The sequence below is a fragment of the Hippocampus zosterae genome, chromosome 7, assembly GCF_025434085.1.
Source record: "Hippocampus zosterae strain Florida chromosome 7, ASM2543408v3, whole genome shotgun sequence".
Lineage (NCBI taxonomy): Eukaryota > Metazoa > Chordata > Actinopteri > Syngnathiformes > Syngnathidae > Hippocampus > Hippocampus zosterae.
This window is the reverse complement of record NC_067457.1, coordinates 2,392,540-2,407,835: the sequence shown is the minus strand read 5'-3', so window position 1 is coordinate 2,407,835 and position 15,296 is coordinate 2,392,540. Positions and strand designations below refer to the sequence as shown.

Sequence of the window (15,296 nt, the reverse complement as noted above, 5' to 3'; positions counted from 1 at the left end):
AGGGGGGGTTATTTTTCCAAATCCGTAATAATACCAAATTAACATCATACTTGTTCCAATATAATCTGTTTCGTTAACCCGAGGCAGAAAACGCAGAATTTTATTCCTAATATATTTTTATGACGGCGTAGACTATCTTCCCCTGTCCCCCCCCCCCCCCAGATAAAATGAAAGTATAGTCACATTGCCTCAACACAACCAGCATTGAATGACCATGCATTAATTATTATTTTTTATTTTTTATTTTTTCCATTCAAAGCAGACAACCAACATGCGGTTCGTAAGAAAAGATCTTGGCCATAAGAGCTCCCCATTGTTCGTCCTCTTATATGTTGTATATCCCACTCTGCACGACATGGCTTTCAAGCACAATAACGAAGAAAGGGACAGAGAGGGAGGGAGAAGAACCAACAGCCCCCCCCCCCCCCCCCCCCCGCATGCTGTACACAAGTGTGTTGAAACGTCCTCGCATGTGGTGCCACGACGCGTCTTCACAGTGGCAAATGACAATATTCGGCCTTCAACTGAGAGCCCCCCCCCCCCTCTCGCTGTTAAATGAGGCGCGTGATGTCGCCAGCCGATATATAATAGTGCTATTATTGTCCTTATATCGCACTCGTATTGTTATTAACGCTCAAGTCAAAGACAAACTTTGTGTTGGAGCTGCCTCGTCATCGGTCTTTTGTCGCCGCCGCTTGTTAAATGCGCCTTTATATTTGCACGGCAACAAAATCGGTGGTGGGGGGGGTGTATGCTCCCTTGATGTGCAACGTTTGCTGAGCTTCTCCCTTGTACAAATCCTGCAGGAGTTGTGGCCAAACCTGTCAGGCTGTCCAAAAACAGCCAACAGCTGGACGCAAACATAGTCAACGTTTGGAAGTTCTTGTTGGTTTTGTCGCTTGTTTTTTTTTTCTTTGTGATGTGGCTATCTCCTTTGGCAACTCCTTCATGTGGACTTCGCTCGCTCAGCGGAAGGGCGGGCGGGCGGTCGGTGGGCTTGAGTGGCGTTTAACAAGCTATTTAATTCATTTAGCGGCAAGGGGTCTGTAATCAGTAGTCATTGAGGTAAAAACACTCGGAGGACTCAAAAGGAAGAAATAAAAAAAAACACGCGAGGAGGCGTCGCCCAGATCTGGCCTTGTCAAAACATGCAAATGAGCTTGATGCCGTGTCCCATTTTTGACAAGGATAATGAAGGCGTTCCAATTCGGGACATGTTAATGGGCTTCGGAAGACCTCCTCCCAGATCCTCACTAATCATCAAACCTGAATACTTGCGTCAATGTGTGCGTGTGTGTTTTCTTTTTTCTCACCCGTCTCCCATTTGATTGGGTAATCAACTGGTTTTTGGAGTGTTAGATCTCCTTTCGTGGAGTTTGAGAGGATGGGCAGTGAAGAAGTGTGCCCGAGGTGTGCTGTTGTACACATAATTAAAAGGCAAGAAATGTTGCGTTAGCCTCTTTGATCTGCCCGTCAACTCTCTTGATTAAAGACGCCCACGCCTTTAATCAATGGTAATGCCATGATTAGCGCTCTTAAACTGTTGAAAATGAACGTCAAGTTACCCCCCACACCCCCTCATCTCCCACCACCCGGGAAGACGTCTCTTGCCGCGTCCGCTTTCCCGACAAATTGGGAAACTTTTCACCTCTGCCCACGTCGTGTTGTATTTGATTGAAAATGACAGCCCGTGGTGTGCTCGTGGCCAAAACGGGGGTGCGAAAAGTTGCGTTTTGTTTGTGCAGGGTTTTTAATTAATTTATTTTTTTAATTGGGTGTAATGTTTAAAATTATAGTTCGGGAAAATGCAATAAGGGTCGAACAATGCAGACAGCATTTTCAAATGAGTCAAAAACTCGACCGCACTGCCAAAAGCATAGCGGTAGCCATGACGACACCTAGCCAGAGGCTGAGCTGCGCTGCATTTGTTTTCAGAGTGGACGTATGACGAGCGCATGAGTCGGTCCGCGTCCGTCCGCCAAAAATCTGTGTAGGAACTCAAAAACCCAAATACATTTCAGCTGCAGCATGTCTTGTACAAAAGCAGCATCTGTTCAGCATTTGCACATTTGGAAGCAATTTGAGGACCGATTTACTCCAGGTTGTTTAAGAAGACAACAAAAACACAAAACACTGTTTTGGCCATTTGTCTGCATGAGTGTGAAACCGCAAACTACAAAACCAATTTCTTCGACTTTATTTTTGCAACTCAGAAGAAAAATTTGACACTTAGCCCGTCAAATGACTTTGCTGTCATCATTTGTTGTTTTTAATTGTTCTGGGAGCTCGTGCTTTACCCGGATCCATAAATTTTGACAACATACGCACACCGTAACAGTGTTATTGATTTTTGCAGGTGACAAATGAACATTTCCGCCTGCTCCACCAGCATCGTGTCGTTAATCGTACGCCATCCTTCAGCGTCACGCTGGTCCTTTTAAGCAGTTTTAATGGACTTAAATTAGTTTCATCTTGCAGTACTTGCTATTCTTTTGTGTACTGTTTTTCTTTCTTTTTTGTTGTTGTCATACAGTCTTGCGCGAGAGTGTGTTGAATAATGCATACAAGGTTCGAAGGTGACTTTTAATTCTGCGCTTCATCCATTTTTTTTTTAACCAATTCCAGCAAGTTAAATAAAAAAAAACTCAAACAACAATTCCCCACAGTGGAAATTGAATTAATATGTCAGCTCGGCTGTATTGGCTGACCGGTCGCCTGTTCAATTTTTATCATTGCCTTTTTTTTTTTTTAAATTGACGACCTCCCCAAAAAAACAAATAAATAAAATGTGCTTGCCTTGTCACACCCAAACAGCCAAAGTCCATTAGTTTTCATTTGGATGCTTGAGTAAAGAGCGCTTGATTAAGTCCAAGCAATTTGCGCTCGCGGCAGCCCGGGCTTTCCGCGCTCATCCCTCCCCGCCCCCCGCCGCCCTCTGCCACCGGCGCCGGTTGGCGTTCAGGCTAATTTAATGGAGTTTGTTGAGCGCGTGAACACAATGCCTGTCGACGCGCGCCCGGCTACATTGTCGGGAGTCTGTTTACGGCGCTGAAGCATTTTGCGTATGAATGCTTTTTTGATTCGCTTTGGTGATTGCATTGATTGTAAATATCACGTGTCATGCCGGGTATTAAATATGAGCCGGCCTTCAGGAAAATGCCGCAGTGGAGGAAGTTGATTTCCGGCTGAACAAGAGTGACTTTGAGGGGCTTAAATAATACATGTAAATTTGAAGCTTTGAGACTTTGAAAAGGGGAGAGGATGGGGAGGGGAGGGGGGGCGGTGCTGGAATGCAGCTTTCAATTCTCTGCACCTTTGCTCATTTTTAAACAAATGCGTCTATTAGCAGCTGTTCTCCTGCCAGCTCGGTCATTTATACCCATTACACTGGCGTCTTATCACCCATAAGACTACCTTACGCCGCGCCGCTATTGTCCATAATCAGCCGTTTAAAGCGGCGGCGGAAATTTCTCTCTCGCGCCACGCTTCGGTCTGACGGACAGGCAAACGATCCGGCGGCTGGGGAGCGAGGGATGGCGGAGGGGTCGCGGGAGGCGGCGGGGGGGTAGGAGGAGAAAGCGAGAATGATGAATAGGCCAAGTTGAGTGGCTGACTAACAGAGATCTGTCTTAATCAGAAGTGATTTGTCAGAACAGGAGCCGTGCGGGGTCAGGGCGCCGGCGATGAATAAAACACAGCCTGGCCAAGTGAAGAAAGGCCCCACAAATCCACCCTGACTGCCCTCCGACGAGAGGAAGGGGCTAACGTGCGATAGAATGGAGTCCAGCCTGCCTTACCTAGAATATGCCATTTCCACAGCAGGCCAGGAAGGACTATTACCGTTTTTTTTAATGTCCATTTATAAAATCAGGCTCATGTGCATGTGTAATGTTTTGGAGAAACTCCTTAACCCAAGCAAAAGACCAACCTGACCCTAATCCAAATCCTGGCTGAAGCCATCAAGTTAGCCGCATCCAAAACGAAACCTCCAAACAAAACAGTCTCATCCTGACGCTTTTGGTGCCCTCATGTCCATGTGATGCTGACGGCATCTGCCAACTTCCAACTAACTTGGACAGGAGTTTGTTGTTCCTCGACTGAATCTTGCGCGATACATGCCGCGCGCTTGGCACCGCTTTATTCCGAGCCGAAGAAGCGGCAGCACTTCAGCTCGCTAGCCTCATGGCCTGTGGGCTCGGCATCACAAATGCGTCCCAGTGTGAGTCCAACTTTGATGAAAGGTGATGAAAGTGTGTCACCAGCCAGTTGTAGAAGTTGTTACTCCCTGAAAAAAAAAAAAAAAAGTGTACAAAGACAGGTAACTTTATGCACCGGGGAGACTCTGGCAATCGGCTGCTCCGCTTTGTCACACACACTGTCTGAGCTACAGAAAAGTCGGGGGGTGGCCTAAAATGTTGTCTGGGTTTCTATGCATGCCCCAGTGGGTACCACCAGAGACTGTTTGCTGGAGTGTGTGTGTTTGTGGGGGGCGGGGGGGTACATCTGCCAATGGACTTTTGCTCTTTGCGGTAGGTGTTTCCACGACACACACTTCCCAACCGTGCTCGTAAAAGCCACTGAGCGATCGTCGTAACGTAGTGGGCCAATTCCTCGCTTTATGGAGTGGGTGTGGGGGCGGGGGATCTCTTTTCACATCTGATTTCCCTCCTCACAATCTTAAACGCAGGCCTTCGTTTTTTGAGGCTAATTCTTTCCTGCGGCGCTTGCTCGGAGCGACCAGTTAAACTGGAGCTGCGGAGCGTCACGTAATGTAATAATGGGCTTGTTAAATAGACCATAGGGTACGGCCATCTTTTGCGAGTGAGTCAGCGCGAGCTCTCAGTGCCGGGGTTATTTAAATTGTTAATTGCTGTTTAAACTGCCAGGGAATATTTGACTCGCTAACGAGCAACAAGTCCAGGGCAGCGGCTGTAGAATTTCTCCTGCTCTCCGGCTTTTGGCTTCGGATGGCCTTTTTTTGTTTTATTTTTTTTAGTTTCGCATATATCGTTGTTGTTCCCATCAAGTACTGTAATGAAGTCTACAAACCAAAACGTTGAGAATTGTAATGAATGGAAATGGCGCTACGCTGCCAAAAAATGAGTAACACTCGAAACAAAGTCCGCTCAATCTAATAAAGTTGTTGTTGTTGCCATTTTAAAGTATTTGCGTTAACAAGCTGTTATTAAACCCTGTTCGTCAGGCAGCAAAGGACTTTACTGAGCCATGTTTAAAAAAAATGATAATAATAAAAAAAGTTTACCTTTGAGAAGGTCATTGTCTAAATTTTCCCTCTTGCACAAGGTCAGGCCATGACTGTATCAAGAGTTCAAATGAAATTCGAATGGAACAACCTCGAGCATGATGGGGGAGGGGGAGGGGGCTCCTTTCCGACACAAATCTACTTGCTAGCAGTGCTGCTTGTCACACTCATTTATTTAGCAGAGAAAACACAGCCGTGACACCAATGTGCTTAGTTGTGCCTTAAAACAGAAGATTTCCGCTCCCGCCGCCTTCCGGGGTAGGGGGGTGGGGGGTTGGGCTGTTACAGTTATTAATACCTGCGCTCAGTCTTTTTAATCTGCCCTATTTGTCACATGTGACTGTCTGACTGCGCTGTTTAATCTGGGTATCCTTCAATCTGTCTGCTCCCGGATTAGAAATTAATGAAGGCAGGAAGCGACGCATTTGAGTCACTTACAGTGTCGGCGAGCTAAAAGGTTCGGCAGATAAATGGCGTGTCATTCGTTTGACGGCGTCGTCTCATTTTCAGACCACCCCCCCCCCCAAACAAAAAAAGAAAAAGAACAATGCCATCTATTTCTTCCCCCCCGTTGCACTCTCTTCTTTAGCTGCCAGATGTAGCCCCGTTTTTTTTTTCCCCCCCCCGCCCCTCCCAAACAGGCGCTCAGCACGTGGGCCCTTTGGTGTGCGGCACCTGTGTAGTGTAATACAGTCAGCAACTGTGTTGTTTATCCCGCATTTGTTTGGTGCGCTTGAAAGCCCGTCTTTGATCCGCGCAAGGATTCTTTACTCCCCTCCCGATTCATCCTTTCGCCTCCATCATTTTTAAACGCTAATGCTGCAGCTACGTTGATGGAAGGAGTGTTGTTGTTTTTTTTTTCTGTGTGTGGGGTGGGGGGGACGGGGTGGTCTTTTTTTGGTGTATCCAACCCAAGGGACAGAAGACTGACAGTGACCAACGCGGAGCTTGTCAGGTGCCTCGTCGGCAATGTTTTTTTTTTGTAATTGTGCGTTAATGCGTTTGCACCCACGACTGGCGAGAAGCATTTCAAGAAAATGAAGGGATTTCCAAAAAAAAAGAAAAGAAACAGAAAGCCGTTCGTTCATCGTGACTAATGCTGCAAAAACTCCAATCAGGCCACCAAGATGGATCCATAATATCTGTCCAATGAGCTAATTGGCACAACTTCTTTGTCGTTCCACAGAACAAGTGGGCCAAGAGATTCTCTCCAACCTCCACACCGACCGCGAGAAGATCCAGCGGGCCAGAGAGCGGGTGAGCGTTGGCCCAGGCCGATCCACGCGGACAAACGTGGCTAGTGCGGCGTCGCCTCGGGGCACGTCTGCACTTTCGTGTTTGCGCGTTTCCATTCGTTATTTATTTGAATGAGTTTGTTTTGTTTGCGTAAACACCGGCGTCCGTAAGGTCACATGCGGCGCTTGCCAAACACAGAGAGAGCCAGACGCGGCAGGTAGGCAAGAGGAGAGCAAAGACGGGGAAGGGGCCGCCCCACCCCTGGCGGCCCCCTCAACGCACACTGCTTAAGGATCACAACAAGGCAGTGGGCCTCGCTCAGGCCTTTTCAAAGGAAATCAAACATCTCCTTTCAAAAATGCTCCACTGTGTCTACTGAGGCTACGTTCCCTTTCTTTCTTTCTTTCTTTTTTTGCTCTCTCTCTTTACTTTCTTCCCGAGAGTCTTCTTTACTCAACGCCCCCACCCCCCCACTGCACTCACACAAACACACGCGCACAACTTTAAAGTCCATTGGCGGGGCAGAAGCAAAGTAAAAAGAAGCCAGGAGATAAATAGACGCGTTTAGAAGAGGTATTTAACAACCATAGAAATGTTTGATGCATGAAGATTTTTCTCCGTTTTGAACTGCCGTGCCTCTGCAACCCCCCCCCCACCTTTAAAACAACCCACCATATGCACACACAGCATCAAGTGCTACAGTATGCTCAGAAGGAGATGTTTTGCTTTTGTGGTCCAAAATAGTTGTCTTACCTCAAGCGAAAGAATCTCCTTTCTATCTTGAATGCCCGTTTATGATGGCGGCTACATTCTAGAGCAGCCATGCCCAAGTCTGGTCCTCGAGGACCGGACTTGGGCCACCCCTACTCCCAACCCACCTGCTTTCATTTCACCCTGGTCTTTAATTGTCAATCATCAAAAAAAAAAAATGTAGTCAGCTCGACTTGACGAGTGACAGTTCAGGACCCTAACAACAAATCATTAACGTCATCCTCTCCCCCCCCCCTCCCTGCTTGCGTCCTTCCAGCTGCGAGAAACGGACGCCAACCTGGGCAAGAGCTCTCGCATCCTCACCGGCATGCTGAGAAGGTAAGCGGCAGGTACGAAACTCTACCTACGTGCCGTCCAAACGGCTCGCAAACACACAGCGCCGACATCGCATTTGGCATGTGGCGTTCAAGTGAAGTCGAGGAACGCACACCGCAGGGAAAAAGATTGGCCTCCGTGTATTTATTAGCCAATGAGACGCAATCTCATTCCGGCAGCCAGAAGTGCCCCCCCCCCCCCCCCACGATGATGCGCGATGTGGATGTAAAACTTTGCCTTGGCCCGTGTGTGTCCTGCCGCCGTCGCCATCAAACACTCAATTCAAACACGAATAATTCAATCCTCGCTGCCGCCCCACCCGTGGCTTACACGCGCACGCTCAATCACATCTCCATTTCATAAAGTGCCAGCCCCCCTGAACCGCGACGCCACGGTTTTGTTTCCCCGCTCCCTCTTTCTTGTCGCCCCCCCCTCCTGGCTGTCGCCCCACTGTGGATTTTGATTAAGAGTAATATGTAAATGACAGCGCCTAAATGTAAAATCGAGGGGCCGGGAAGGAAGTGCCAATTGAAATAGATGCTTCAGTGCCCGTAGACAATTTGGGCTTGCGGGGGGGGGCGGGGCCGGGGGTCGGCTACGAGAGAAGACAGGCCGACTGTAACCGATATTTCTGCATATGTCTCCATTTTGTCACGTTTGATTACGGCAAGCGAAGGGAGATTGCCAGGGGGGGGGGCCTTGGGCGAGGGGTGGTCAGTCACCCAGAACTGTCCAACAATCATTCATCATCCCGTCTCCTGCGCTAAGTAAATAACAGCCTTATTTCAATATTATCATATTCATGTTAAAGTTCAGCTGTCACCTAATGGGAAGACTTAATCAGACGTAGCGTCCCACCAACGCGCGAGCCCCCCGAACGCCCAGCTCAAATCAGGATTTATGAGCACTCCCGCTCTCACCCCCCCCTTCTGCCGCTTCTCAAAGCACAAATATTTGGATTGTGTTTGAATAAAAGAAAACTTGCCTTTTGTGTTGGAAGAGGCGCATCTCAGAAAAAAAAGTACGTCGAGACGGCTCGTCCGCACCCCCCCCCCCTTTATCCAGCATTTACCCCTTCCCTTTTCATTGATAACGTGGGACTCTTGACTTACAAGTGTAATTTGTTCCTTCAAAATCAACTTTGCCCATAGGAATGAATAGAAATGACCTCCATTTCTGACGCCTCCAATACACGTATTTTTTAATTTAAAAAAATGATTGTGTCAGTGCTCCGCCGCGCTGGCCGCTCTCACAGATGACATTTTTTGAGCACTTTGAATTCTTCGAACAGCCGATCGTTCAAGTCTTCAAAGGTATTGAATCTAATCGCATGAAATGTCAACAATCGATCTTTTGAGTCTTTTCAAATGGTAACGCTTGAGACGTAGGATTTTCGGGGTGTAAATAGTCGCAAATGTCAAAGTAAATTAAAGTTCTTGAAAAAAAAAATGACTGTGGTGGTAACATGACGTTTTTGTTGAAGGCAAAAAAGCCCCCCCCCCCCGAATGGCATGTTTTCCCTCGCACCTCGGTTGTCCAGTTGTCACCTCAGCTGAGAAACAATTAGACACCCATTAGGCCAGTTGTCAAGGTTCGAGAAAAGCCAATTAGTCTCAACGCTCATCACCACGCAGCCGCGGCTTTGTCTAAAAAGGACCTCCGGGGCATCTACTGTCCGTTATTTTGGGGTGACCACAACTAAAATGCGAGGCATCTTTAGTGTTTCTGGCGTTGTCATGGGCAGTGGGAACCTGACACGGGCTTATGTGAGCAGTCCACCTCCGAGCAGCGTCCATCCCGTCAGCCCCGCGCCGCCGCATGAATATGGAGCTGTTCTGCGGCCGGGAGCTTGCTTATGTTTTCCGTCTGATATCCAGGCCCCTCCATTCCCATTTCAAAGGGAGGTCCACCCGGGGCCTTGACTTTTTGATCTGCCTGGCGACCGAGTCCACCACCTGCATGTGGGATCAGCTGCCAGCCAGGGTCCGAGCGACTCCTCCTTGTCTTGCCTGCTTCACTGCCCCCTTTTTACCGTGCCCACTTCTTCCCACTGGTCCCGAACTGGGCCGGGAGCCACGTTTCCAACCCAGACATTTGGGAGGCTCCCGTTAGCCTCGTGTGAAAAGTCTTTTCCCGGATCCAGCAACATTATTGCTGTTTATTTCGTTTTTTTATTTTCAACTCACGAAGGCATTGCAATTTTGGAGTTCCGGAAGGATCCCCATGGCTGGAGCCAGTCACAAGAAGGTGTCATGCCAGATCACTAATCATAAAACCCCCTGCGGCTGCGCATTCTCTTATGTCTGCTGTTTAGGATCTGAGCAAATCAGGCTAAAATTCCCTTTGTCCCTCTGCTATGGTGTTATTAGGGACATAACGTTGTAAACGTTCCCGGCTGGTGGGTCTGTTTTTGTGGAATACGGCTATGTAGGTCACGTCACTGATGGTGGCGTCCCGGGACCCTCTTGAAGCGCGCGATCGAATGAAACGATTTGATTTTGGCAATAATTGAAGCTGAAAGATAGAGCGCACTGCTGTTTACGTCTTTCGCCGTCGCCTTTTGTACTCTCCGTTGATTTATTTAGTGTTGACGTCGAGTTTTAGGGGGCAGACGAGTGGGGAAAACGTGGAAGGGGGTGGGGGGGAATTCCACGCAGGACGTCATCTTTTGGGGAAGGCCTTTATTTGTAAAATTGGCATTTGATGAATATTTTGTCCCTCACAAAAGTTTCACAATCAGACTACAATCTGGGGGAGGTCTTTGTTTGTCTTTACGTGCATCTCGCGACCAATTAGGACCAAGTACTACACGTCTTCTTTTTTTTTTTGTTTTCTTTTTTAACCTCCAAAGCTTTTGTATTTTGTGGTCACAGTTTGGGTTAGCAACATAGTTTAAAAGGGCGCAATCCGTCCGTTTTGCCTGTTGAACTTGACTCGTACATGCTAACGTGAACTCATCACTGCCCGACCGGCAGAACACTCCCGCCGGATCCCGTTTCCCTGTGATCTCGCCCATAGATTCCATGTAGTACTTTGAAACACGTTTGCCTTTGCATGCGATGCCATATTGTCACATCCCCTGTGGGGTCAGTCCTCATCCCGCCGAGCCCGCCCGGGGAAGCTTTTGATGTTCAAACGTCTTGATTCTGGCGTCAAGTTGAAAACGTGAATTGTGTCTGACCCTTGCGACTTTTAAGTGCCGAAATGGGCGCAGCTGCGCTCTGTACATGAACGATAACATGCCACGGATTGGGAGTCTTTTGGTTGGCTGAGCAAAGTGCTGAATTTAATTGCCGTCGTGGACATGAACAGCAAAAGACCATTCGAGAAGGCGCTGCTGTTTTGGTCAGCAACTGAGTTTGAATGGGCTCGGCGGTTTCAGGTTACCTGGCAACTATTTGTGAATATTTCAATTATTTTCTGTATGGGACACTTTTACGTGTCACTTGCGGGTTTTTATTGTTGTTTATTATTACTTAAGTGGACGACACACCCAACGGCTAATTGTGACTTATTGTTATTTGCTGTATTTAGAAAGTGGCATGGCATGCACCTTGCAACTAATTCGGACGTACCATCTTTTTCCCCCCCCTCACAATTTGATGGAGGCATTGATTTGTTTTATTTACCCGGTGACAGATTGGGACCCATTGCATTTGATTTCAACGACAATTAGAGGGAGGCTTTTATTTGTCTTTCAACGGAGACCATCTTGCAATAATTGAGATGTGCGATCTTTTTTTCTTCCCAATAAGTTGATGGAGGCATTTTTAACATTTATTTACTTGACGACCGCTTCAATTTTTTTTTCCCCCCCTACAATTTGAGGGAGGCATTTATTTGTCTTTAAGTGGCTAGCGCATACGGTGACAGCCGCTATTTGAGGAATTGCTGCGTGTAGGCAAAACAATACTTTGGCGATACTTACGCTAGACTAATAACGGGTTGTGTGTTTGTACGGGCCGCCGCTGGGACAATGGCAGCGTTGCTCGCCTCACCCTCATTACTCGCCCAACAAGCGCCACCGCCACCTCCTCTCTCTCTCTCTCTCTCTGTCTTGCGCTTCATCTTTTCTCCTCTCCCGTCTCCCAGCTCGCCCATTAGAGATTGCTGATGCGGCGCTTTTAGTTTGGCCCCGTTAGAGGAAACTGTTGTGGACAAGAGAAAGAATGGTGACATTTTTTTTTTTTTTTTATTCGAGGCACCATCACGATCCACTGAGGTTATCTTCTGTTCTTCAGAGCCTGTGTGGGGGGTTGAAAAAATATGCGGTGCTGCTGTTTTTGTGCGCAATAGAGGGTGCTCGTGCAAACAATCGCCTCTATGATTTTTTAAAATTCTTTACAAACCTGAGGAGGGCCGTTTAGGAACTGCTCGGAAAGCTATAACAGGAAAATGTTGATTCCCACTCTGTGTCCTTTAGTTCTAGCCGTCACTCCAAAGAACGTTTGGACAGGTAAAGCCTTCCTGGAACCCCCCCCCCCTCCCGCCCCCACCCACCCTTCCGACGGGCAAAATCAGAGGCCACCTCGGCCCAACAGGCACTCGACGGCGGATCAAACGGGGCGGGTACCCTTGGAGTGACACCTGGAGGCACTTCAAGGGACCCCAGCGCCACTGATCTCCCGCCGTCTTGTCAGAGTGACAGTCAGCCAGGGTTAAAGGAGGGCTAGGAAGAAAAAAAAAAGATGCTTGACGACACATCAACTTAATTTTTTGGTGCGGGTGGACCACGAAGATGCCTTTTTGTTAGATTTATTCCAATTTTTCAACTTTTTTTAACCGTAGATAACCCATCATAAGGATCGCCGAGTGAAGTTGCAGACTATTCGATGAACTTGTCTTGTTAGCCACCGACCGGCTAGCCGCATTTTATGAGGCCATCATGCTGATTGGAACAATCAGCCTCAGATAAATGACACAGGCATGACCACTTAGGTGCATTTTCCGCCTTGACGCGATTGAATTAAGCCACCAGACCCGTCGGAGCACACTCTCATCTTTGTGCGCGGCACTGATGCAAATTATTTGGTTTGTTACTCTCATGCCTGGATGCCTTTTGTGCCAATGTAAGAGCATTCCGCTGGCAACGTTCCCGGCGCCGACTGATTAGTGTTTCGGGAATTCGCAAAAATGCCTTTTTCCGGCAAGCACGCAATGACGCCGCAAAAGCCCGTCGAGCCTCGATCGATACCCTGTAATGTCCGACGCCGAGCCTCCATTTTTAGCCGGTGGACGTCGACTCACTGTTGTGTAATTAGAAGGTCTGAAGTTCATCCCCAAAAGACCGCTTGGCATTCGTCTCGCACCTTCCAAACATAAAAATACACACAAGTCAAACGAGTTGCGCCGCCGCTGATAAAGCTCCGAAGCAGCCAAAATTATCTCCTTTTGGCCGAGACGTTTGTACGAGACAAGTGCGGCGCATGTTTGAGCCTTGGCGGAGCTTTTCGGGGAGTCGGCCAGTCAGTCATGCACGACTGCTAATGACAGGTTGCATGTAACTGACGGCTTGTGTTTGTTTGGGGAGAGTGCTACTCTGCGACGAAGTAGAGGCCCAGCTGGCAGCACTTCTCTTGCCCCCCCCCCCCCTCCTCTCTCGCCTTTGGCCCACGACAGCCAAACAGACTGGCATGCGCTAGGCGATCGGAGGGGTGGGAGTTCTGACAGAGGGCGACAGGCTTTTGGCCGAGCACCCCGGTGCTAGGCTAGGCTCACTGCCAGCCTGTGGTGGTCAAGTGGGTGGCGGGGGGGGGGGGGGGGGGGACGGGGGACTACACCGCGGTCTTCACGTCTCTGTGGCGACCGGGATCTCGGCTTTCACCTCGAGGGTCAACATCATCATTCCACGAGCTGTCTCGCGCAAAGAATTTGCTACTGTACTGTGTAATTGGGTATTTATAGTTTTGGCAGCCAACGCCTGTTTTGTCCACGGCGACATAAGGCTCACATTTCACAAACATGTTACGGCTCCTGATGGAACACAAGACTCTGCGAGCTCGCGCGGAGGTGCGGCCGCCGTCCCGAAAAGGTCATCGGCCCCCCGTTTAGCCGCGTCGCCCTTTGGGAATGTATTGGCCAAAAGACCCGACGCCCGGAGTTACCGTTGCTAAGTTGCGTCAGGTTTTCACTCGACGATTCCCCCCGACTGGAAATTCCACATTGAGGAAATTGTGCAAAACAAATTAAGATGGAAGACGAGTACGACATTTGACAGACTTACCCGACGTTAAATTCTTTCCAAAAGTCAGTCTTTTGTCCAGGTCGTGAATATGGAGGCTGACCTGGGTCAAACTTGACCCTTTTGACCCTTTGTCTCTTAAAGCTGTGAAACTGTACAAGCCATAAATTTGGGGGCGGGGGGCATTATCACTGTCTTCACGGGCGAGTTTGAAAAGTCCTGAGAACTGTTTGAGTTTCATGTTGTCTTCCTATGCCTGAAGATGCCCAAAGCTTTCTCAGTTGCTCTCGAATGGTCAGATGACGGTTTATTTCAGGTGGTATGTTTACTAGTGGTGCCAATGGATTTGACATCATGGTGAAAAGGCACATACCAGAGAGTCCACCATGTTCGATTCTTATCATGTACAGCCCAGAAAATTCACATTTCTCGGGTTTTGTTTGTTTTCCCAGTCGCGGGGGTCACGCTGGCACATCCTGTGGGCCATTGGCTGAACTTTAACCCCTGACGCCCCCCCCCCCCCTGTATTCCGACGGCGCCAGCCTCTTAACGTCGCTTGAGTGTTGAAGGCGAGTGGTGAGGATCTTGAAGTTTTGGCTTGGCGTCCCTGTGTTACTTTCCCATCCCTTCCCCATCTCCTCATCTAACCCGACTGCATCAGCGGCTATTGCACGCAGACGCCAGGATCCAGCAACAAATGTTTTCCCATGTTTTTTTTTTTTTTTTTTTTAGTCTGGATTGTTTGACTGTTGAATAGTCTCAAGAGTCTGTTCCAAGCCGACAAGTTTTTCCTTTGGATGAGAACGTCGGGGACGACGGGACTCGACGCAAACAGTTTTCTAAACACCGGTTTGGCTCGACCAATCTTTAATTACATCGTTGGGTAGGAAAGCCGAGGTACGGAATTGAAGTGGGGCACCGTGTTCGCAAAGCGTATAATAGTGAGGGACACCGCATCCACGGGCAAAAATATCATATGCAAAAAAACAACCTTGGAAAAGCAAGAAGGTATCAAGGGTGCGCGGGATTAATGATTTTACTCCCGGGTGGTGTCGTTATGTGCCCGTTGATTTGATGGCGACCAGTCCTCCCTTGGTGCGAGTGTGAATGGTTGTTGTCGGTCTCTGCGTACATGTGATTGGCTGACAACCACTCCGGGTTGTTACTCCGCCTGTCTTCTTCTGTCGTTAGCCCTACAGAACCCGATGAATGGCCGCTTGTCGAAAGTCGTCCGAGTACCATCCTGCCCCATTTTTTTTTTTTTGTTCCTTCCTTTGGCCTCTTTCGCTTAACTTGCCTCATTCCCAACATACTTGCAGTCCCCGAGCCAGTCAATCAGTTGTGCGTACAGGGGCCGGCATTTCGCTGGCGCTCGCCGCCGCGGTCCATTCTGAGCGGCGTGAAGCGCGGCATTGTAAAGCAGAACAACGGATAAACCTCGCGACCATCACAGCTATCGGCCCGGCGGAGAAAGACGCCAACAACAAGCCCTGTCACGCAGTCAACGGCCCGATTGTTTGGTGGCAATTG

At 48.7% G+C, this 15,296-nt stretch overlaps 1 protein-coding gene across 4 annotated transcripts in view; it reads left to right on the top strand.

Moving 5' to 3' along the window:
• vti1a (vesicle transport through interaction with t-SNAREs 1A) overlaps window positions 1–15,296 on the top strand; it is a 65,905-nt gene that overhangs the window by 40,459 nt on the left and 10,150 nt on the right. For 2 of the 4 annotated variants that reach the window (XM_052070884.1, XM_052070885.1), the window contains 2 exons: window positions 6,450–6,520; window positions 7,527–7,588. In XM_052070884.1, the coding sequence (XP_051926844.1) occupies window positions 6,450–6,520; window positions 7,527–7,588 (133 nt within the window). Of the gene's footprint in view, window positions 1–6,449; window positions 6,521–7,526; window positions 7,600–15,296 lie in introns of all 4 variants that reach the window. The other 2 variants (XM_052070887.1, XM_052070888.1) reach the window with 1 other exon arrangement.